The sequence below is a fragment of the Periplaneta americana genome, chromosome 6 (genome assembly GCF_040183065.1).
Source record: "Periplaneta americana isolate PAMFEO1 chromosome 6, P.americana_PAMFEO1_priV1, whole genome shotgun sequence".
In the NCBI taxonomy this organism is placed as follows: Eukaryota; Metazoa; Arthropoda; class Insecta; order Blattodea; family Blattidae; genus Periplaneta; species Periplaneta americana.
In genome coordinates, this window is record NC_091122.1 from 2,336,916 (window position 1) to 2,362,406 (window position 25,491).

Genomic DNA, 25,491 nt, shown 5'->3' on the forward strand with positions numbered 1-25,491 from the left:
TGAATATTGGGGAAAGTGACTTTTGACCCACCTTGTATATGCCACGCAATGTATTTGGTAGGTAGGTTGCAATGAACTTGTCAAATCTTTAGCAATATTGATCAGTCTGTGATGACGTGCAAGCACTTAACATGTCACTTGTGCTGTTGCAGGGCTGCTGAGTAGTCAGTTCCCGGGCGGCTTCCAGGCCGGCCAGCTCCCTGCCAGCTTCGCGACTGCCAACTTCGCCAGTTTCCGGCCACAGTACTCGGTCCCCGGCCAGCCCACGCAGGGGTTCCCTGGTACGTGCTAGCTGTTGTGCTCACTCGCTCGCTTTGTACTTGTGTCTGGACTTGGGCATTCCTTGAGGTCGTCACTTGGTCGGTATTTTGCAGAGACGTCCCCCGATATCGATGTCTCTCGAGTGCCGTTGTTTCACGACGGCAACTGGAGGGAATCGTGGTAGAGCACGACTAAATATAAAGCTCACACTAAACCAACTGCTCAGGTTTGGTGCCACTGTTTTGTTTTCCCATGTTGTCAGCTTGGTGTACACCGGCAGTTCTCGATTTACGTGCCACGGCGGAAGACACTTCCGTGTGATTTTCGTTTTCCTTCACTTGAAACTTTTAATCGAACTGCTCGTCAGGAAAGCAATTCAAATGAGGAAAATTGAAATACCTTAACCCTTTGCCGACGGAAGACTTAAATTTACCTCCGCTGTAACAGAAAGATCATTTAAAAGGAGAGCATGAAAAATAAAGTAACCATAATTATTGCTGCATGAATCTGTGTTCCTTCGTTGAATGTTCATTAATGTAAGTCTGAAGTTTGCATTGCTTTAACAATTTGTATTGTATGGTAAGGCTCAAAAGACTCTTCTGCAATGACAGGATTTTGGAAATAAAACTCTTTGGGTGTTATTCATACATATTTCGCTAGCCCGCGCTACGAGCGTGCTAAACTAGCCCCGGCTATCGACTGGTTACTTCTACAGGATTCATATCATATCCTATCGCTAACACTGGTTTATGAATACGAAAAACGTTAGTTCGCTGATCTTCCACCGGAAGCCTGCGCTAACAATGTCTATGAATACGACCTTTATGTTCTCTCCCAACCCTGCCTCCACTATTTCGTAGAATTATCCGCATTTTGAACAGACAGTACTGTTTGTTCAGCATTGAGCTATTTCCTTGCACATGTGGCCAGACTTCATGACGCAAACGAATCTCAAATTTTACACATAGAGAATACGAAAAGTCATTAGATGCAGCAATACAAATCGAGTTCTGCAGAATGGGCCCATTTACTGAGGATGTACATTTTGTGTAGTCAGTACTACTGGTATATGAAACCTTGTTAGCATTGGTGAACACTGTAATATCATACACACTACACTGGAACACAATCATGTTTTATGGTTCATATATCAGGTGAACATTTTTTTTTGTCCCTTAAATTGTATTCTGCAGACTTTTAGCCAAGATAGGCACCGTAAAACCAGGTGAATAGAGACGATTTGTTGCTATTTTTTATTTCTTTGTGTCAGAGAGTAAATTACAATAATGAGTATTTATTTCTTCACACATTATGAATAAAAACATAAACACTCGTATTACTCTTTGTCACAGAGAAATAAAAACTAGTAAAAATTCGTCCCTATTTACCCCCTGCATTCCTATTCACCCCATTTTACAGTACTGTAATAATTCAAAAACCAATACAACTCGTGATAGTACAGAAAACATTAAAAGAAGACAAAAACGAAACTAAGAATTATCTGTAAAACCATACGAAAATATTCAACAATACACGAGAACCATTGAACATCTAGCAAGGAAAACAACTGCCCTCTCTTGACTTCTTTCCAGTCATGACTGCCTGAGTGAACACCTCAATAAAATACGAATAAAACCCACAGCCATGCAGTTATGAACAAGGACCACCTGTTGCAATGCAGAAAACAAGGAAGATGAGATCTTGCAGCATTATGTTGGGAAGCAAGAGGATTAACGGCATAGACCAATAGTGACAACAGTTCTAAGTGCACAGGAGGACCTAAACATGTGACATGGAAAAACACTCTAGAATAATTGGCAGCTGAATAGTTTGATTACTGCAAGAATTGCAGAATGGTTGATGTAATAATTCAAACTGTGAATCAATGATTAATGCTACACAAAATATATGTGAAACATCACCACAAGAAAACAGAGATGAATCTCTGTGAAACAAAAGGTCACAGTTGAAACTGAATCTAAGATCAAGTGCTTGCAGAAATATCCCTTGTAAGTGATGAAACGGTTTGCACACTCCTGGGAACTCCAACCATAAACAGCTGCTTCTGGCAGTTCGTGTTTCACTCTTGGTTGTTACAATTTTAGTTGGGATTCATAGGCCCTAAAAGACATGCTGGCTAAGGGCTACCGAACTGTAGTTTCACTGTTAGTTCTTACAGCCATGTGTGGCAACATCAGTAGTTGTCTCCAGAAATACTTGCACACTGTGCCACTGTAGTGTGTCTTGTGAAATTGGCAAAACATATTTATTATGAACTTCTGCCACATATTTATATTTATTCACAAGGAGAAGTTATCGCATCGATATTACAGAATTATTTGGGAAAATGAGAGGTTATGTCTCCCAGCTTTGGCTATCATTCAGCCGTGGTTCTATATCCTTCCCCCCCCCCCCCCGAAATTGGGCCAATTTTTCACCTCTTTCGGAATTCTGGAGAATGCTGGGTTTGCAGTGAAAGACCTTACTTTGGCAGAAAATTATGAATGAATTACATATTAAAACCGAATATCTGTTGTCGATTTGCAAATGGGGACATGTCCAAAATAACAAAGTGTCGGAAAATCGCAAAAACCATAACTAAGTTAAATTAAAAAGTTCATATATTTTTTTTCTAATTAGATCACTATGGATACATACATTTCTGTTCCTAGTGCTGACCTGCTATGGCACTAAAATCGTCCTCCAGTGGCTTAAGGAGGGAAAGCTGGTGATCAACAAGATCTCCCAGCTAGGTCCAATGGACCCGTCGACCAACAGCAGGTGTGGTCCTCCAGACATTCTGGGGGTTGTGTGTGAATGAAGTAGCCACCAAAACGTTAAAATATGGTGTTCACTTAAATCGGCTACAACTTGCCATTTTCACTATCTCTGCATCATAATCCATAGTTAATTTCCGATTTACCACGAAAATCGTCTGTAGCTGCATTTAGATTGGCAACAGGCCATGATTGTTTGGCCAAACACCTGCATAGAATTGGAATATATCAGTCCCCTAACTGCCCATTGTGCAACTCAAACCAAGAAATGGATTTGGAACACCTCAAAATCTGTGCTTCAGTGGCTGACCATGATAATATCTTTGAAAAGTATTGGAGTGCAAGAGGTCAAATGACTTTATTGTCAAATGCCTGGCATTAGAAAACAACAACAACAACATTGAGGATCCATGAACATTTAAATTTTTTAAAATCTGTTATGGTTATTTTTTTTTTTCGATTTCCCAGCACTTTTCTTATTTTGGACATGTCCCCTTTTACAAATCGACGACAGATGTAGTCTCTCGATTACGTGATTCAATTACATATTCAGAGCCAAGAATTTTGTATGTGAAGAAAAACAATTCCTTTGTTACTTCACTGTATGATGACCAACTTCTGATCACAAAAAAATGGGAGGCTTGGTCACGACAAATTTTAGCCAATTTTTTGGGGGTATGAAGTCTTGATTCCAGCTCGCTACGGACTGGAAGGTCCAGGGTTCGATCCCAGGTGGTGACAGGATTTTCTTCTCGTTGCCAATCTTTCAGAACGGCCCCGAGGTTCACTCAGCCTCCTATAAAATTGAGTACCGGGTCTTTCCCGGGGGTACAAGGCGGTCAGAGCGTGGTGCCAACCACACCACCTCATTCTAGTGCCGAGGTCATGGAAAGCATGGGGCTCTACCTCCATACCCCCCAAGTGCCTTCATGGCATGTTACGGGGTTACCTTTACCCTTTTTTTTATGAAGTCTTGATTCATTGATGGAATTGTTTATATTTGTAACATAAAGCTACCAATTTTATTATAATAAAAATAGGGTTTAATTTGCAATATTGAGTACAATTATATTTAAGGAATGTGCATGTTTATCAGTTTTAACTTGTTTATGTATTATTATTATTATTATTATTATTATTATTATTATTATTATTATTAGATTACATAAAAAATTAGCAACCATGATTGATGGGAGAGTTGGTCACCCTACTTCAATACAAAATTTAAAAAATATTCGTTGATAAACTGCCTTTTGCAAACATAATTGCAAATATAATAAGGAAACATTGCACAAGATATCGAACAGGATTTTAGTCATTTGTAACTTCTCTGGGAATACCCTCAGTATGTGTGAGGGCAAGTTCTCAATTGGCGCAGTGCATGGGCTTGGCGAAAACAGTCCCGCCCACGCGCTGCACCAACACCGGCGGCAAGGGGTTAATCAGGACATTACTTGTACTGATGTGTTGGTACTGGAAAGACTTGTTGGAAGAGTTCTGATTAAATTAATTTCTCCGTATCGGTGCATATTCCAGAATGAAGGCATGCAAGCATTAGAGCACCGTGTTGGCACGCGCACCACTCCATGCAGTGCGCGCAAATTGAGGACTGCGTATCTCTCCCTTGTCGTCACTGTTGCTTGCTGCATGTGCATGGACCCGGGTGCTTTCTGTGTGCGCGGCGTGCGGTGCAGCGAGCCCTCGCTAATTGCCGTCCTGTTCTCTCTTTTGCAGTGAACTGAAGCAGACTCTGCAACGGCCGTCGAGTATTCCACTACTTGTAACTATTAATAATGGATCTCAAAAACAATTGAAGACACTCTTCTTTTTTAAATTATTGTCATTGGGTGTACCTTCTCTAGCACAATTTGACTTCCTTGACACATGATTAGCCGAGGGCTGCAGACCCTGTGGCCGTAGTATTGTGGTTAGTATTACCTACTGATGACGGTGGCGGCCATTTTGTTTAGTTGACATTCCTGGTGGACGCGTTCTCACCGGCCCTGTCTGTCCGTCTGCAGTTTTGTTTACTACAAGCACAAGCGCCTTTTTTTATTTATAACAGTGAGAAGAAATAAAGGTTTAAGATATTGATTACATGGTTGTTTGTTTCCTTATCCCTTATTTGCTGCAACCCATATGAAGAATTCGCGGGAAAAACGATGAATGTCACAGTTTTCGTAAGGTTGATGTCATTATCTAATTCAGTGGATCACTGCAAAATTTAATGTTGTTCTTATGAAAAATGGTAAAAAGGAGAATTATCACCACGAATACAGTAATCCTTTCCTTTATTTTCTATAGAAACAGCACTACATCTTGCAGTTATAGACTCAATTAGATCATTGTCTAATCCTTAACAGAAATGTGACATTCATCGTTTTTCCCGCGAACTCTTCATATGAAATTGTTTGGTTTTTTATGTCAGTTTTCAGCTGTACAGGTAAATAAGAAAAAGTTTTGGAGTAAAATTAATACTGGTATGATTAAAATGTCTTGGATAAATCGCAAAGCCAAAAAATAAATAATAATAATAATAATAATAATAATTACTGGCTTTTAAGGAACCCGGAGGTTCATTGCCGCCCTCACATAAACCCGCCATTGGTCCCTATCCTGAGCAAAATTAATTCATTCTCTATCATATCCCACCTCCCTTAAATCCATTTTAATATTATCTTCCCATCTACGTCTCGGCCTCCCTAAAGGTCTTTTTCCCTCCAGTCTCCCAACTAACACTCTATATGCATTTCTGGATTCGCCCATACGTGCTACATGCCCTGCCCATCTCAAACGTCTGGATCTAATGTTCCTAATTATGTCAGGTGAAGAATATAATGCGTGCAGCAAATATAATTATAATAATAAATGAAAAAAAAAAATCTTTTTACTTTGTTGGGGGAGGGGCAGTATTTTGGGGAATGATGGGGTTAGAAACTTTACTTTGGCTTAGAAAAGAAAAAAAAAAAAAAAAGGGAAGTCTCATAAGACTATGAGTCACTCCGGTTAATGACTAACGCAAAGGAGCTGGTTATGTATATTGGCTACATTGATAGTCGTGTTTCTTTTGTTTCCCATAAATACCGCGCGGGGAAAAAAATTCCCGTTATCATTGTTGGCAGACCCGTAGCATGGAACTGTGGGTAGTATTAATGGCTGCCGTTGGTTGGCTACAAGAATGAGTTGATCCCGCCCATATTTTCAGTGATTGGCGGTGTGTGAATGGTGCGACTAGTGTCAAACAAAACATGAGGTTGTGATGGATATGTTGTCTGGTTCCGTCCGTGTGTACGATTTCTATAGGAATCCAGGTGTCAAGTTATTTGCGAATAATTCTTCCATGTCTCCTGAAACGAGGAGGAGCGTCCCTCCGCCAACGGAGACCATCCAGACGAAGCCATTCCCAGTCAGAGGTGAGCCAGAGTTTATTTTAGCATTTCACAGATTCGACCTGTGCCACCCCGATCCCAGTTTTCCTAGGCCAGTGTATGTGTTGCGCAATTCGTCGGGGGTTTGTCTCCTTTTTTTTTAGTGCGAGTGCATTTCGACGTAACTGTGTATATACTGCAACAGTGTAATTGTGAACTACTTCAGTAAATCAGTCCTTTTTTTATTACGTGTATTTGCGAACTGGTGTTTGGTTATGTTGCATCTGTCAGCAAGACGATTGTCATGGATAGTGCCGCTGCTTTATGAGAGTTAGCACGAGTTTGGTGATTGGCAACGTGTCAAAGACGTCGAGGGCACACCCACAGGCGGTTTGTTCTTATTGTCCGGCTCCAAATAGAGATGCAGTGATGTAACCGGCTCTATCGATCTCCGTCGTATGTGAAACCATTGTGTTAATCCAGATTGGGAATTCGATGCTAATTCGTGGAAATTGCATTAGTGATCAAATAGTAAATATTAATGCACTGCAATCGAAGCTCGCATTGACTAGGTTGATTAGATTAGCATCTGCTCTGCATGCACTTGGAAGAGATTGCGTTGCGTAATTGTGGAGTGGCTGGCGAGAGCGTGCACAGGAGCTGAGTCGCTGTGCTCGACTTGAGAGGTGCACGGGTTCGGACCGAGGAGCACGAGAGGTTCACGAGGCTGCTGCCTTGTCCTCCTCGTGCTCAGGCACACCTGTCGGTCATGTCTAATTCAAGGACACGGGGGTTTACCGATAGCGATATCGGTACGTTTGTTTTAACTGCCGAGGTAGCCCAACGAGCCTTCGTGTAAAGAAAAGATAACAATTGTAATGTAAGACATCAGGGATAGACAAAACTTCGAAATTTCCAAGAGCCAGCACATTCTACCCATACATGCAATGAGAAAGCCATTCGAGCTAAGCTAAATATAAATTTGCTGAAATAGCCTATATTAAATATATACACTGCAAACATGCTTTCAGAGATACCCTGTGCTCTTCACTGAAGCTGTCTAGTGACCGTTGTCTCTAGATGAAAGATAATATTAATCTAAAAAGCACACTCGAACTTCCTACAATCGCTTTTGTTAACATTATGCAATAGTCGTATTGACATAAACGAAACCGGAAGTCTTAAAAAATTTTTTTGTACTCTAAAAAAAAAAAAATCAGGCACCACAACATTTTTAGGTGACCTGGCACACGGGATTTGTGTACTCCTGTAAAGCGAAACGAAGCTCTTTTGTAGTAGTCTGTCTTGTTAAGTATGATAAACGTATATCAAATTAGGGACAAACGAGCGTTGAGATAGTTTCGGTGATTTTGGAAATTAAAGTCATTGAATTTATAAATGATTTCTTGCGTAGATGGATTTAAAAAGTTAAGCATTTTGTTTGGAAATATTTTAAGAAAAGGAAATTGTTCGGAAATGTAAATTACGTGTGAAATGAGAGTTGCGTGGCAATGGAAGTCTAGCTTCTAGTGAAGGATAGGAACGTAGGGATATAAAAGACACGATACGGTGTAATATGAAGAACGCAAAACTTGTATTAATTCGGAATACAGTGAAACACAACAAATAATAATGAAATAGACACACAGTTTCTGTATTGTAACTTCGTTTCCAAGTCTGTCATTGCCAGGCTTCGAGACTTTGGACCCGATACAATAAGTTACTGTGCATGTACTATAGGTTGTTGACTCGCTGCAGGTAGTGAGAGGTAAAAACGTTGCTATTTAGAGTAGAGTACGGTAGTATGGGGAAACACACATATGTACATTCTGGAAGTTGTATACATTACACAATGACAATGTCAAAAGAATGTGAAAAGTATTTATTCTCCTGTCTTTTATAAGCATTTGTGTTTAATTATACACAGTGTTAATGGTGGAAATAAACATGTAGCAATTTTAATTTCTTCATTCATCCTATTGGTCGTCTTTAGGAAGTGCAGTTACAGTACCGAATTGCAATGTATTACAAGATACATTTTCAGTGTCTCAAACGTAAATCTTTTTCGGTTATCTGCCAAAGTTTGTACTGTGAAAAGCTGCGCTCTACGTCGCATGACGTGATAGGAGCAAAACGAAAAAACCTAACATCATTGCAGTCTCTAAGAGACAGTCCTTTATTCTCGAGTGACTCTATGTCCACTAATTTGCTGTTTATGTTACACAATGTTCCATATCCGTTATTTTCACATAAAATTGATTTCCACTTCTGTTTTACACTTTCAGTAACCGGTGTACTTGGTGTCTCATTAATTATCTATGTCATTTCCTCAACTAATTTGAGGGCTTCCGGCATCTCTTGCTCTGACTTTTCTAACCGTGCAATAGTTTCAGACACAGTTTGAAAATAGCTTTGTATGAAAACCAAATTATTCGTCAGAACCTTCAAATCCACAGCGTTTTTCTTTGCGTATTTGTTGGCATTCATTCTACAGTACCCCCACCCACTGTACGCTTTACCACTATACTCAGTACGCCGTTATGCAGATTTCCCGCTGAACTGCTCTATCGGGTCCGAAGTCTCGAAGCCTGACAAAGTCTGTAAAAAAAATCACTAGGCTTTAAAAATCCTGCAGATGTTCGTATATGCAAGGCATAACAAAAGTCTATATAAACCTAACCTGTCACAGATTCATATTTGCAAGGCAAGATACGTATATGGTGTGAGTATACACAAGGTGAATCTTTCGCAATGTCACCAAAGTTATGTTGGTATGAGAGGTAAGAAACTTGGAAAATGCATAGGCGAAGTGGGAAGGGAAGTACCTCAGCGCTCGTTTAGCCCAAATTAGTAGTAGTAGTACGTATCTTTATTTTGCCTGGCAGAGTTAAGTACATAAGTTCTTCTCTTCCACTCAACCAGGTTTGGAATATGTACATGAACTACATAAAAAAAGGAATACAAAGCAACACAGAAATGGGCACGTATTATATTACACCCTTGGCTTTGTATTAAAATGTAAGGCAGAGATTTTCAAACATCGGTTGCACCAAGTACTTTGTCCTTACAACTTACTTATTTAGAAATGGCTTTTAAGGAACCCGAAGGTTCATTGCCGCCCTTACATAAGCCCGCCATCGGTCCCTATCCTGTGCAAGGTTAAGCCAGTCTCTATCATACCCCACCTCTCTCAAATCCATTTTAATATTATCCTCCCATCTACGTCTCGGCCTCACTAAAGGTCTTTTTCCCTCCGGCCTCCCAACTAACACACTATATGCATTTCTGGATTCGCCCATACGTGCTACATGCCCTGCCCATCTCAAACGTCTGGATTTTAAGTTCCTAATTATGTCAGGTGAAGAATACAATGCATGCAGTTCTCCATTCTCCTGTAATTTCATCATACTTAGCCCCAAATATTTTCCTAAGCACCTTATTCTCATACACCCTTAACCTATGTTTCTCTCTCAGAGTGAGAGTCCAAGTTTCACAGCCATACTGAAGAACCGGTAATATAACTGTTTTATAAATTCTAACTTTCAGATTTTTGGACAGCAGACTGCATGATAAGAGCTTCTCAACCGAATAATAACACGCATTTCCCATATTTATTCTGTGTTTAATTTCCTCCCGAGTGTCATTTATATTTGTTACTGTTGCTCCAAGATATTTGAATTTTTGCACCTCTTCGAAGGATAAATCTCCAATTTTTATATTTCCATTTCGTACAATATTCTCGTCACGAGACATAATCATACACTTTGTCTTTTCGGGATTTACTTCCAAACCTATCTCTTTACTTGCTTCAAGTAAAATTCCCGTGTTTTCCCTAATCGTTTATGGATTTTCTCCAAACATATTCACGTCATCCGTAGACTAGCAGCTGATGTAACCCATTCAATTCTAAACCCTGCCTGTTATCCTGGACTTTCCTAATGGCATATTCTAAAGCGAAGTTAAAAAGTAAAGGCGATAGTGCATCTCCCTGCTTTAGCCCACAGTGAATTGGAAAAGCATCAGATATACGGACTCTGCTGTATGTTTCACTGAGACACATTTTAATTAATCGAACTAGTTTCTTGGGAATACCAAATTCAATAAGAATATCGTATAATACTTCCCTCTTAACCGAGTCATATGCCTTTTTGAAATAACATAGAAATGAAAAGCAAGATATTTTATTTGAGAAAGGATTTTCCACAAAATAGCAGGACATGATAACGTGGTACGTGATGTGTGTGACATTATTTTCAGTTTTATATAATAATGTGTAAACTATCCCCCTATTCGGATGTCCTGGAGGTGGGTACAAGGGAACGACACATTATGACAAAGAGGAAGGCAGACAATAGGAAAGATTGTAGAATGCTGGGTTTGAAGGGAAGACCTGACCTTGGGTAAAAACAATGAATGAATGACTGCTAGTCTTAGTAAGCAATATTATTGATACAAAACTGTCAATAATCATTAATTAAATTAAGTATTATTTCACTGTACAAATTATAAATTTGTGTAATTTTGTGATTGTCAACTACCTTTCTGATAATCAAATTTGAGCAAGGATATTGTTTGTTACCCATTGGCTATCCACACAAGATGTCGTCTTCAATATTAAATTTTGCAAATTGCTCTAAAGGAGTCCAGACATAGACGGTTTCTGTCTGTGATCCACTGGGAATTGAGGAGACAGAAATGCAGGACAGTTTCTGATTTTCTGCAATGCCTAGCCGGACTTTGGACACACATAAAAAAAGCAGGACATGTCTGGCAAAATCCTGACGTCTGGTGATCCTGTCTAGGCCTATGCTGATTGGGAGAAGGGTAGCCTACCGGTGCATGTTGAAACAGAACTGTTAATGAATTCGTGTCGAAATCAATGTTGCCAACACATAAATTGTATCCCCGTCAGTCTAACACCTGGAAATCCGTCAGAATCCGTCAAAATTTAAAAAAAGACCCAATAAATAAATAAATGAAGCAAATTTTAACACAACTTACTCACCAATTCTGATTCAAATAATAATTCGTCAACATCTAACTTGATTACGAGGAAATCTGAAAGAGAGGATTTAAACATAGTACGGAACAGGCAGGGCTGTTCAAATAAGAAGTAAAATCTCCCAAAACTTAAACAATTAGAAATGACAACGGCTAAAAATGTCAGAAGACGATGTAAATCGTAATTTCCGCCAGAAAATCCGTCACCCGTCAAAGCCATTTTTTTCCCGTCCGCTACGTTGAAATTCCATCAGTTTTGACGGAATTTCCGTCCAGTTGGCAACACTGGTAGAAACAGATTAGCCTCTGTGAATGCATACGCTGTCACGTGACATGTTAAATGACCTTGTGTGCCGTCAGCAATGTTATCACGTCCGCCAGTAATTCGGCAATCTTTTAGTCATGTTATAATTTCTCAGTCTTTCAGTTAGAATGAAGAAGTGAAGAACTAACTTTTGATATTTGTTTTGGATATCTGATATTGTCCACACTTGTGGAGTAACGGTTATAGCATCTGACCGCAAAACCAGGTGGCCCGGGTTCGAATCCCGGTCGGGGAAAATTACCTGGTTGTTTTTTCCGTGATTTTCCCTCAATCAAATACGAGAAAATGCTAGGTAACTTTCTGTGCTGGACCCCGGACTCATTTCACCGGTATTATCACCTTCATTTCAGTCAGACCCTAAATTGTGCGTAGTTTGAAGGGAAGTCTTGGCATGAGGTCATTAACAGTTTCCTTCAAAGTCATTGCAATAATTACTAATGAGACATATGCGCCTGTCTGGGGAAGATTATGACGGAAATGTACGTTTCCACTAATATTCACGATAGAGAAAAATGGCGTTTGGAATTTCATCTCAGTTTGTTTATGTCTGCAGCTTTCGTGAAATAAACTACGAATACTCTTGACTGTCTGGGAGCCAATTCACCTGGGAATCGTATACAAGAAATAATATTGTTAATTTATTTCAACTCGACAACAATGGAATTTGTCACAACAATTACTATTCACTCTCTAGAATTTAACTTCACTCCCGTCAACAATGGGATTTGCTCTCCGCACAGCAACACAGCGTTCGTTATTGCACTCCACAAACGACAATGACAATTTACTTGGACTATTACGAACAACAGTGAACTGTTAATCTTAACTAATATTCACAAAGCACTATTTACAACACAGAACTGTCAGTTCTCAGTTCACAGTTCTTCTAGCTCAGTCACTCGAGTTCACAGTATCTCGAACCACAGACCTTCAGACACAGTCCACTGTATTCGAACTCAGGTCCCTCTAACTGCGGTCCACTGCACTCGAACTCAGGCCTTCGGATGCTGACACAGTTGCGGACGCACATTCGAGCCGAACTCCGGTACACAAGACTGGCTAGCTTGCTCTGGCTTACTCACTGACTGGCTGAATAAACTGAAAACTGCTCAAGTTCGCTCGCGTTTTTTCTTTTATAGCAAGATCATAGTTACGAGAAATTTCTACGGGTGTCCTCTCGAATTATCTGGATATCTCCACTTCGGACGGACTTCTCTGGACGATTCGGGAGGGTCCGTCCCCCCTTCACTCCGCAAGTAGCAGCTGCGCGCGCACCCTCCCCTCGCCGCGTTGACGCAATACACCCCCTCTGCCCTTCAGCATGCAGATGCTCCCCGTACCAGCGTTTCGTCTGCCGCGCGCCCTGTCGGACGCGTGTTCGAACTCCGTTGCAGCTGTCACAATACAATAAATTGTTTTGTAAGTACGAACGGGCTAGCGGCGTGATAGAGAGCATTCGGGAGGTTCGGGGTTTGATCCCAGGGGCCGGCAATCCTAACTGAGGTTTTTCATGGTTTCCTCAGTTATTTCCAGGCAAATGCCGGGATTGTACCTCTTCAAAGTCCGGCCATGGACGGCGATCCTTCCCTTAATCCTTTCATATGTGTGAGTGAATGCTGTGTAATGTCTTAAATGTTTGTGTTGTATCGGAGGTGGCCCTGGCATAGAGCTGATCCCTCGTCCGGGGAGGTCCTCCATGTCCTTGTGTGGTCAAAAAAGTATGTATGTGAGCCATAGATTAATTCCTCTCCCGACAGGTCGCGGCCCTGTAAGCCCCGGGTGGCGTGGGTCGTGTAAATGTACCTAGAAGGGAGAGGTTAAACTAAGGAAAAGAAGAAGTTTTGTAAGTAAAGAACCCCAATCTGAATCCTTCACCCGAAATACCACAAAACAGCGATATACGGGAGAAGAACGGGCGATTGTAAGGAGCGTATATCTCTCGGAGCACAGTTGAGGGGCGATAAACTGCGCACACATATTGTTGCCATTTAGTCATCATGGAAAGGTGGAGCGGTGCACAACTTACTTTTGCAATTAAAAGCTTATACGAGAACGATGACAGTTTTGAGGTTAGTAGACTTGACTTTCGTGTTTTGAATTATTGGCGTCGTGATCCGTCCCATCTGATCATGTGACTTATTTTCATCCATACAAAATTCAGGTGGTATGCCTACATCGATTAAAACATCGCCATATTCTCAACCGAAAGGCGTTTTGTGAGAAGATTTTGAATCGCATGGATGAAGAAGAAAACTTCATTGACACTTTGTGGATGTCTGACCTGAAACACATTTCCATCTCTGTGGTAGTCACTTACAGAACATCCTCTTCAAGAAATTAATGGCAGACTGTATACTTTATCTTCTCACGCATGTCATTTTGGAGAAATAAATTCTAGACTCAACAACGAACTACCGTCGCGAGGGGTGACTTTGTGCCATTCGCGAAAAACGTATGGAAGTATTCTTTAAGACCGTGACAAGGTTTTAAAGAATACTTCCTTACGTTTTTATATGAAATGCGCGAATGGCACAAAGTCGGTATTTATAATTAATCGTGCGTTTCTCTGCCCGACCCTGTATTTCAGATAATTCCCTCCTAGCAATGTCTGCCTCATTATGCGAGATATAAAAGAAGAGATTTTGATATTGAAAATAAAGATATATTCATGTAAATACACGCTTTCATTATCTCTGATAACCGAAAAACTGTTTACGGACATGTAATCTGTATAGAGTAACTTCTCCTAATTTAATGGAAGGATTTTGTTTATATTCATCATCTAGAAGTTAATTTGTCCGAGAATTATGCACACGAAAAATTACTTACTTACTTACTTACTTACTTACTGGCTTTTAAGGAACCCGTAGGTTCATTGCCGCCCTCACATAAGCCCGCCATTGGTCCCTATCCTGAGCAAGATTAATCCAGTCTCTACCATCATATCCTAACTCCCTCAAATCCATTTTAATATTATCTTCCCATCTAAGTCTCGGCCTTCCCAAAGGTCTTTTTCCCTCCGGCCTCCCAACTAACACTTCTGTATGCATTTCTGGATTCGCCCATACATGCTACATGTCCTGCCCATCTCAAACGTCTGGATTTTATGTTCCTAATTATGTCAAGTGAAGTATACAATGCGTGCAGCTCTGCGTTGTGTAACTTTCTCCATTCTCCTGTAACTTCATCCCTCTTAGCCCCAAATATTTTCCTAAGAACCTTATTCTCAAACACCCTTAATCTCTGTTCCTCTCTCAAAGTGAGAGTCCAAGTTTCACAACCATACATAACAACCGGTAATATAACTGTTTTATAAATTCTAACTTTCGGACTTTTTGACAGAAGACTAGATGACAAAAGCTTCTCAACCGAATAATAACACGCATTTCCCATATTTATTCTGCGTTTAATTTCCTCCCGAGTGTCATTTAGATTTGTTACTGTTGCTCCAAGATATTTGAATTTTTCCACCTCTTCGAAGGATAAATCTCCAATTTTTATAGTTCCATTTCGTACAATATTCTGGTCACAAGACATAATCATATACTTAGTCTTTTCGGGATTTACTTCCAACCCTATCGCTCTACTTGCTTCAACAAGAATTTCCGCGTTTTCGCTAATTGTTTGTGGATTTTCTCCTAACATATTCAACACGAAAAATTAGCAAACAAAATGTTGATGCATTACAAAATATAAAAACAGACGATTTTCTTGGTGATGTTTTATGTTACATACGATGAATTGACAAATGAAGCAGTGAAACTCGTACGAAAGAAATCGTTTCGTTACAGGACGTAATTTTCCGCGCCGTGGCGTCGTGGTCTAAGGCATCCCGCCTAGGACTCGCGCTACGGAATGCGCGCTGGTTCGAGTCCTCATGGGGTAAGAAATTTTCTCATGAAATTTCGGCCAGTGTATGGGACCGGTGCCCACCCAGCATCGTGATGCACTTGGGGAGCTACGATAGGTAGCGAAAATCCGGTTTCGCAAACCAGCTATAACGGCTGGGAGGATCATCGTGCTAACCACACGATACCTCCATTCTGGTTGGATGATCATCCACCTCTGCTTCGGCATGTGTACGTGAGGCCAGCAGCCGGCTGGTCGGTCTTGGCTCTTCAAAGGGCTGTAGCGCCATGGATTTACTTTACAGGGCGTAATTTGCCTAAGTTTTTACCGTCCACGTCACAGAAAAATAATCGCAGAAAACGGCCCCTGTTTCTGAAAGATGGGCGGTCACATCAGGGTCTTGTGCAAACTAAATATATCGTGTGTCATTCTGGGCATAGCCTGTGTATGGCAAATAGCCAATTTTTATCGTCACTTTCCACTATTGTAGTAGTAAGCTATTTGTTTATGGTTGCTAATGATATTCTTCTGTTTTACAAATTGTCAAAGCCTGCTAATTTCTAAACACGGTCCACTGATTAAGTTATTTCTTCATTGCTTTTATACATAAGTTTTTTAAGGCAATGTTAAATTTCTCTGCTATACCCAGAAAGACACACACACACGATATATTCGTTTCCACGAGATTGTCCAATCTTGTGCGCCTAGTATTCGATCACTATCAATGTACTTTCACCCGTGACTCGCGAATAGCTCTCTTCCTTGTGGATCTCTCGTCATTAACGAGTGATTATAACGCCCTTCTTGGCAGGCACCTTCTCTTATCAGGCTTTAACGTTCATTCACAATCCAGGGTTGCCATGCATACGAATATAGTCGTACGCTTACGACTTTTTTGACTAATTGTACGAGGTACGACCGAACTCTACGTCGTACGCAATTTTTACGACTATTTTACTGAAGGGACAAAATTATTTTGGAACTGACAATGTCGGATTATAATAAAAAATAATTTAATTTGCCCCTTTTCTACACAACTTTTCTTCATTCAGTATGCCATTGACTAATATCCCTGATCACACATGTATATGCTTTAAAGGGATAAAATATGCTTTAAAAATCAATATGGTGACTACACTTGCCACGAAAATCATAAATTCGTCATCTTGAGCTCCAGGTTTCATGTACGGTGCGGTTATATCAAAGTAATACGAGTTCAGAGATCTGCTAACTTCCTTGTATGTTCAGCAATGGAAATATTTTTTTATGAATGAAATAATACCGCGCTAAGAATAAGAAATCTAGACGCGCTGACATTTTAGCGGTGTTGGATTTGAGTCGACTGCAGGTGGATTAATTTGACGTAATCATCAGCTGCCGCACCGATTGATATTAAATATCTGCCGTTGCACTGACCAAAGATAAAGTTTCTGCTGGCTTTCAATTTGTTTCCGACCAAGCGTCATCGTGCATGCTTTACCGAAAATTACAGTGTTGATGAAGAAATGGTAATTTGAATACTAAATGCCATTGTGGATATCAACTATAAGTACTAAAATTCTTGGTTGATTGGAGAAATTAATAGGAAATACTGGAGAATGCTGGGTTTGCAGTGAAAGATCTGCTTTTGGACAGAACACTGTGAATGGATGAATATAAATTTATAGGCCTATGAAACACTTTTTTTTGGGGTGTTAAGTGAAATATATCTGTGCGCACTACCTATAAAATATTGAAATGATGAATGTACGACAATTTTATGCTAAAGTACGACATTTTTCATAAGTTGGTACGACGATTGCGTTTCATTTATCTGGCAACCCTGTCACAATCGCTTGAATTCGCATTGTGTAGCTTTGGGTCTGGAAGACCTCTTGTCAACCATTGCGCAGCATTTTCCTGTCCGCTAGTGAACTTTGCTTGAATCTTTAAGCCCGGGATATTAGACGTTGGCCGGTGGTCATTTTCTGAAGTGTAGGTTGCAATCAACTCGTAATATTTCGTCACAATGATCAGAAGTACAGTATTTATTAAGCAGCAAAGTCTCTATCTTGTGAAGAGCAGCTTATCATCCAAGCGAGTATGTATGTATGTATGTATTTATTCACACTGCAATGGGTATATACCCGGCGGCAGTGGTAACTAATTACACTCAATAATGACAATAATAAACTTATTAATTAAAAATACAATTAATAATAATACTTACTTACTGGCTTTTAAGGAACCCGTAGGTTCATTGCCGCCCTCACATAAGCCCGCCATTGGTCCCTATCCTGAGCAAGATTAATCCAGTCTCTACCATCATATCCTTACTTACTTACAAATGGCTTTTAAGGAACCCGAAGGTTCATTGCCGCCCTCACATAAGGCCGCCAGCGGTCCCTATCCTGTGCAAGATTAATCCAGTCTCTATCATCATACCCCACCTCCCTCAAATCCATTTTAATATTATCTTCCCATCTACGTCTCGGCTTTCCTAAAGGTCTTTTTCCCTCCGGTCTCCCAACTTAATACTAATAATAATAATAATAATAATAATAATAATAATAATAATAATAATAATAATAATAATAATAATAGGGAATATCCTAAATTAAATGAAGCACAATCACTTAAAATAACATTTAAAATAGATCTAATTTGTATCTTAAATCTAAGTTCGAACTAAAACCCACGAGTATGATATGTTCATATCTGCACAAGTACCTTTCAACATTACACTCATTTCGCTGTCAACTCACTCACTGCACTGGAACTACGACACATTTCACTGATTCTATCCTGATTTCACTAACACTTCAAAAACATTTCACTGTTCAAATACTTTGCACTGCCACTATAAACTATAAAGCTTCACTGACAGGAACACGTTTCACTTACACAGCACACTTCACTGACACGACATACTTCTTCACTGATACAACACACTTCACTGACACAATAATTCTTCACTGATACAACACTTCAATAACAACATATCATTTACACCCTTTAAATACTGTGTATACTTAACGTTTAAGCTGTTTACCGTGGGAAACTGTCTGGAAAATATGTGCCAAAGAAGAAAACTATAAAATAAAGTCGAGTAAGATGGCAGAAATATGGCTGGAAGAAGTGGAAAGATAGCATTAAACCTCTTTCACGCTTTTCAAGTAGATTGAATACAGTGGCTCGATTTGACGAACTTGAAAAGTGTTAACTATGTTGTAAATTGAGTTGAAGTCAAATAGCAGCTTGATGTAAGGTTTCAAGTGAAGTTGAAACTCTACTTTTTACCTGACTTGAAAGGACATATATATTATTTTAATGTACCGAAGTACATATGGTATTTCCATGCAGATAATATGCGTCATCATACGATGAAAGAGTAATGGAACGGATATGATATGCGTAAATCACTTCGTGATTTAAGACGGCGCTTATTCCGTCGGATCCCGGCCAGCTAGTCACTCATAACGAGTGCACCTCAGCACATGTGTGGACTTCAGTACTACGTGGATAGACATCTATGACGTAGTGCAGAGGGAGGCCACTAGAGGGAACCCGAGAGTTGGAACTTAATCTGAGACGATTCTGTACGACGCCGGGGTGGATATCCGGTGTGGCTTAGTGGATAAAGCATCAGCACGTAGAGCTGAGAACCCGGGTTCAAATCCCGGCGCCGGAGAGAATTTTTCTCCGTTCCATTACTCTTTCATCGTTGAAAGGACACTTCAAACAACTTAAAAAAATTTGAACTTCATTTGATAATTTGAATTCAAAGGAAAAAAAAAACCACGAGAATTTATATTAAGAGCTGTTTGAAGCTCGGTAAATGAACAGTTGACTGTTTTTTTTTTCTGTTGTACCGAAAAAAAGGAAACAATGGGTACGCCTAAGTGCAATAATGGCCAAGTACTTGGATTTCTGGAGGTGTATGAAACTCACGAAGTCTTGGGATTGACAAGAAATGCAAGAGAAAGAGTTTGCTGAGGAATTGAGCAGGAGAGGTTTTAGTGTGGACATGGATGAGGTAGAAAAAAAAACATTTAAACTATATAAGTATAGCGAAAAAGTGAGGTAGGTAGAAAAAAATAAGAAGAGCGTTGCTGCAAAAGATGGCAGAAGCACGGAGTGTATTTCTCTCAGTAATTACATTCCTAATCAATACTGAAGGACGCTTCTTCCGCCCCTTCAATATCTTTATCAGTTCCCTGGCAACGAGGCTTCTTACTACAGAAATTCTTATTTCCACGACTTCCATTGGCGCAGTTTATCATATTTGAAAACAGAGTAACTTCAATATGTCTGAACAGCAACTTCCGGTTACTTGTAAAGTGTGAACAAGACTTTAGTGTTCAAAACCAATGTTGTCAACTTCAAAATTGGCATGGAACTAGATACATTCATTCATTCATAGTTTTCTGTCCTAGGGCAGATCTTTCACTGCAAACCCAGCTTTCCCAATCTTTCCTATTTTCTGCCTTCTTCTTAGTCTCTTCATATGATCCATATATCTTAATGTCTATCATCTGATATCTTCTTCTGCCCCGAACTCTTCTCCCGTTCACCATTCCTTCCAGTGCATCCTTCAGTAGGCAGTTTCTTCTCAGTCAGTGACCCAACCAATTTCTTTTTCTCTTCCTGATCAGTTTCAGCAACATTCTTTCTTCACCCACTCTTTCTAGCACAGCTTCATTTCTTATTCTGTCTGTCCATTTCACACTCTCCATTCTTCTCCATATCTACATTTGAAATGCTTCTAGTCATTTCTCTTCACTCTAGATTGATAACAAAAAACACCAGAAGAGCACCAGACGAAAGGTGCAATTTCCTTTTAAAAAGCTTCATTACTTACCCTTTTGTATAAAAATCTGCTGCCCGTCGTCTCTAGTGAGTTTGATAGTCCGTTGTCTTGACAACAGCTGTAACTACATGCATTTGTTTTTCCTTGCTGTCTTTTTATAGAAGCCCGTGTCATATTAAGTAAAGTAATAACTTGACCGATTTCTCCGGAATCTTATGTTTCAAGGAGCTTTTTTTTTTAGTTGGTTATTTAACGACGCTGTATTAACTACTAGGTTATTTAGCGTCGATGAGATTGATGATAGCGAGATGGTATTTGGCGAGATGAGGCCGAGGATTCGCCATAGATTACCTGGCATTCACCTTACGGTTGTTCAAGGAGCTTTACAGAATTATGTCACCAGTCGAAAACTTCTTCGAATAAGAATTTAAGATTTAAAGAGATGTGCACGAAGTACTTAGAAAATGAGCGTAAACCTGGTTGTTTGTAAATTACAAAAAGAAGTGACAAGTGCGTGCTGCCATTCCTCTGAAGTGTTGGTTCCTTGCCAAGAGATTCTGCTTTCAAGATATCTGCATTCACGTTTGTGCAACAACCAGCTCGTATGGAAGTTATTGTTCAGTTTTCAACCACGTGCTTCGCCATGTCTCGTATAAGTTAAGTTATCTGTCCTTCAAATGGGTGAATATCGTAAATATTTTAAGTGAACTTACCTAAGCATAACTTATCTATAACGATGCTCGAAATATCCATCCACTTGCAACTCAGAAATCTTAAGCTTTGTGTGATGGTAGAATTAACCACCTATACGGCCGTGAAATTTTTCTGGAATTTCTTGGTGATAGAAACTGGCTTAAGTAGACACTGTACTAAAATTTCCAAGTTTCATATTTTTAAGGGTTCGTAATAATGAAATCAATAACTACCAAACTTATGAAGCTAGATTCACCAAACTTTTATCACTGGTATATCTGGTTAATAATAACAAATGTACAAAATTTCAGCCGCCTATGATATTGAAATAATGAATCGCTTTCGCAAATCAAGCTTTCAGATATAACTTAATAGTTACATAATACACGTCACTGTTTGTTAACAGAAAACCACAATTTAAGTCACACAGAGTTAGTGTGCACTCAATGTTGGTTGCTTGACGGTTGTCAGCCCACTTTGAGGTCTGTGGGTATTGAGGGAAAAATTGGATCGGTGTCTGGTAGAGTTCCCGGGTAGCTCAGTTGGTAGAGCGTTTGTACGTTGAACCAAAGGTCCCGGGTTCGATGCCCGACCCCGGAACAATTTTTCCCTCGAAATTATTCACTGAATCGTTTTATATAAAAAGTTCCTTTCGCCACAATTTACATTATTCTTAATTGATATTCACTTATATGCATTCATATATACATGGGATCGAAACTTACTACAGGTTTTTGCTGTAAAATTGATCAGTAAATTATTAGAATTTTTTTATTAAAAAGGTAAAAAAGGTAAAGTTATGCCCTTAACATGCCATGAAGGCATTTGGGGGGCATAGAGGTAGAGCCCCATGCTTTGCATGACCTCGGCACTAGAATGAAAAAAAAAAGGTATCTCCGTAACATGCCATGAAGGCACTTGGGGGGCATGGAGGTAGAGCCCCATGCTTTCCATGACCTCGGCACTAGAATGAGGTGGTGTGGTCGGCACCACGCTCTGACCGCCTTTTACCCCCGGAAACACCCAGTACTCAATTTTTACAGAAGGCCATTCTGAAAGTTTGGCAACGAGAAAAAATCCTGTCACCACCTGGGATCGAACCCCGGACCTTCCAGTCCGTAGTCAGCTGCTCTACCAACTGAGCTACCCGGCCGCCCCAGAATTTTTTTATTAAAGAATAAAAAATAAAAATATTAATAATCATCAAAAATTCCTAGCAATATACCGATTCACTGTACAGAAAAACCCAATAGTAATGTTTGTTCCAATGTGTATAAAGAATCATTTAAGTGAATATCAGTTAAAAATACGATACATTATTTTATTAAGGTACCTATTAATAAAATTCAAACCACTTATGCATGCATGCATACGTACATACATACATACATACATACATACATACATAAGTGTTCTGCCCAAAGACAGGTCTTTCACTGCAAACCCAGCATTCTCCAACCTTTCTTATTTTCTGGCTTCCTCTTTGTCTCCTCATATGATCCATATATCTTAATGTCGTCTATCATCTGATATCTTCTTCTGCCCCGAACTCTTCTCCCGTTCACCATTCCTTCCAGTGCATCCTTCAGTAGGCAGTTCCTTCTCAGCCAATGACCCAGTTTGCAGTTTTTCTTGGGAAAGATAAATGCGGTAGCTTCCCATTGCTTTCCGCACACCACTCTCTTTTTCGCTTCTTAAAAGATCCCAAAGGGCCCCAGCGTGGAGGTGAGGAGAGTGGATTTGACTAATAGGGCCCTCTGGACTTCAGCGAAATTCTCCGCAAGGGTTAAATATCAGTTCTATCAGGGTTTCTGACCCGATCAGAGACCGGAAAATCCCAATTAGCCTTTGCCCCCCACTTATCATAGAGTGATGACATTTGATACATGTACATTATTATTATTAACCAGATACATCAGTGATAAAAGTTCTGTGAATTTAGCTTTAAAAACATGGAAGTTAGTAATTTCAGTATAGTGTCGCTTTTTAAGCTTGAAGAACAGTTGGACTCTTGCACACACCATCAATATTTGTTTTGCATGTTACGGATTTCCGCGTTGATAATACGTTTATCTTCTTTGAATCGAGTGTGGATCACGACCTAAGCATGCTCAGATGCATAGGCTGTAACTGCAGTGAGTGCCAATCGATCTCGCGTTTCGTTATGTTTAGACATGGCATATTAACGCATTCATTCCGCGTCACCCATTCTGCGCACTTATCGTAGTTCGCACAATGACGTAGAGACGTATCCCCAAGAGTGGGCTATTTCGGTTTGAGTTACGGAGACGGAAAACTCGTTTTTCGGAGCAGTACATCATAACTTCCCCTGGCGTGGTACTATTACTTCTGGTTGAAACGAGTGATTCTTACCACTTCCACAAAAAGTGGGTATTTAGGGTAAACTTGGCTAATTTCGTGATACTAAGATTTTGGTGCAAAAATAAGGTTCAAATTTAAAAAGAAATGCGCGTTTTTTTTTATGTACGTACAGTACATTGTTAAGTTTCAGGAAGTTACATGTCAGCATTTTTACCTCAAATAAATTTATACAATAATTGCAAACAAGCAATACAAATTAAAACAAAAATAGTCACTCTAGAAGGGTTGGTATAATTTAGTGATAGTACCAAGGTAATTTTGTGATAGTCTTAAATTCAAAATATTTAGACATATTCAGTGAAATTTTTAATTTCTCAGTCGGATTCATACTTATAACCCAAACAATTAAAGTTATTTCTGTATTTTGAAAGGTATCACAACTGACACACTGAATCCATCTTTCACCATGCTTGTCATCCTCGAATTTTCCTGAGCGAGATCCTCACAAAAATCATTAGGGTTGTCATTCAGTTTTTCTTTAACCATAGATCTTCTTTCGTGACGAGAATATTGTACGAAATGGAAATATAAAAATTGGAAATTTATCTTTTGAAAAGATGGGGAAGTTCAAATATCTTGGAGCAACAGTAACAAATATAGATGGTACTCGGGAGGAAATTAAACACAGAATAAATATGGGAAATGCCTGTTATTATTCGGTTGAGAAGCTTTTGTCATCCAGTCTGCTGTCAAAAAATCTGAAAGTTAGAATTTATAAAACAGTTATATTACCGGTTCTTCTGTATGGTTGTGAAACTTGGACTCTCACTTTCAGAGAGGAACGTAGGTTAAGGGTGTTTGAGAATTAGGTGCTTAGGAAAATATTTGGGGCTAAGAGGGATGAAGTTACAGGAGAATGGAGAAAGTTACACAACGCAGAGCTGCACGCATTGTATCCTTCACCTGACATAATTAGGAACATAAAATCCAGACGTTTGAGATGGGCAGGGCATGTAGCACGTATGGGCGAATCCAGAAATGCATATAGAGTGTTAGTTGGGAGGCCAGAGGGGAAAAGACCTTTGGGGAGGCCGAGACGTAGATGGGAAGATAATATTAAAATGGATTTGAGGGAGGTGGGATATGATGATAGGGACTGGATTAATCTTGCTCAGGATAGGGACCAATGGCGGGCTTATGTGAGGGCGGCAATGAACCTCCGGGTTACTTAGAACCCAGTAAGTAAGTAGTAAGTAAGATTTTGGTGCAAAAATAAGGTTCAAATTTAAAAAGAAATTAGTGTTTTTTTTTTATGTACGTACATTATTAGGTTTCAGGAAGTTACATGTGAGCATTAAAAAAAAAATGAATCTGCAATAATAACATAACCTCTGTAACATTTTCCCTTATACAAATTTCCCTGAGAACCAAACATACAGGCAAGATAGTATTTACAAATAATTCATTTTCCATGTTAAATCCCTGTGTCTATAGGTCCCTATGTTTCGGAGATACTAATCTTATTATGCGAATTGTTTATACTTTTCGTTGCGAATATTCTAAATCCAAATAGTTTAAAGGCTTTACAATCACTACCATTAATGAAAAGCGTGTCATTTTCTTCTTCCTATTCGAGGGCGGGTCAAACATGTCCCGTTCCGAGGCCGACGGAGCATATCCATCTAGTCCCAAATCCCATCGTCCTTTATGATAATAGTGAAAAGCTTTACGTGGTAATGTAGGGTGTCCACTAAGTATTCGTTGCTCAGTCTAGTATGATGTGGAGCTTTTACGGACTCCTGACAAAATTCGCAAGAAACAGCAGAATTAATTACGTATTATCATAATCATAGAGTAATTTGGCTTCAGAAAGCGAAAACGTATGACAGATGTAATTGGATTGCTGCGAACAACCGGCGAAAGATACTTAGAGAATAATAAAGAAGTGTATGTAGTATTCTTAGATTTAGAAAAAGCATTTGACAGAGTGGATTGTAATAAACTGATGGGGAGAAAATTGATGTGAATTGGAAAGACAGGAGACTATTCAGTAATATTTATGTGAAATAAGGATTCAAAGCCAGAATAGCAGAAATGTCAGAAAAA

General features: G+C 39.5%; 2 protein-coding genes across 6 annotated transcripts in view; both read left to right on the plus strand.

Moving 5' to 3' along the window:
• The window catches only part of Mi-2 (chromodomain-helicase-DNA-binding protein Mi-2 homolog), an 82,714-nt gene extending 77,579 nt beyond the window's left edge, over positions 1 to 5,135 (plus strand). For 2 of the 3 annotated variants that reach the window (XM_069827294.1, XM_069827295.1), the window contains 3 exons: positions 153 to 281; positions 375 to 487; positions 4,773 to 5,135. In XM_069827294.1, coding sequence (XP_069683395.1) covers positions 153 to 281; positions 375 to 445 — 200 coding nt within the window. In that variant the 3' untranslated portion in view covers positions 446 to 487; positions 4,773 to 5,135. The remainder of the gene's footprint in view (positions 1 to 152; positions 282 to 374; positions 488 to 4,772) is intronic. The other variant, XM_069827296.1, reaches the window with a different exon arrangement.
• Positions 5,136 to 6,200: 1,065 nt separating this feature from the next.
• Positions 6,201 to 25,491, plus strand: part of Pfrx (6-phosphofructo-2-kinase/fructose-2,6-biphosphatase) — a 137,616-nt gene continuing 118,325 nt past the window's right edge. The window contains exon 1 of one of the 3 annotated variants that reach the window (XM_069827303.1): positions 6,201 to 6,451. In XM_069827303.1, the coding sequence (XP_069683404.1) occupies positions 6,298 to 6,451 (154 nt within the window). In that variant the 5' untranslated portion in view covers positions 6,201 to 6,297. The remainder of the gene's footprint in view (positions 6,452 to 25,491) is intronic. The other 2 variants (XM_069827306.1, XM_069827304.1) reach the window with 2 other exon arrangements.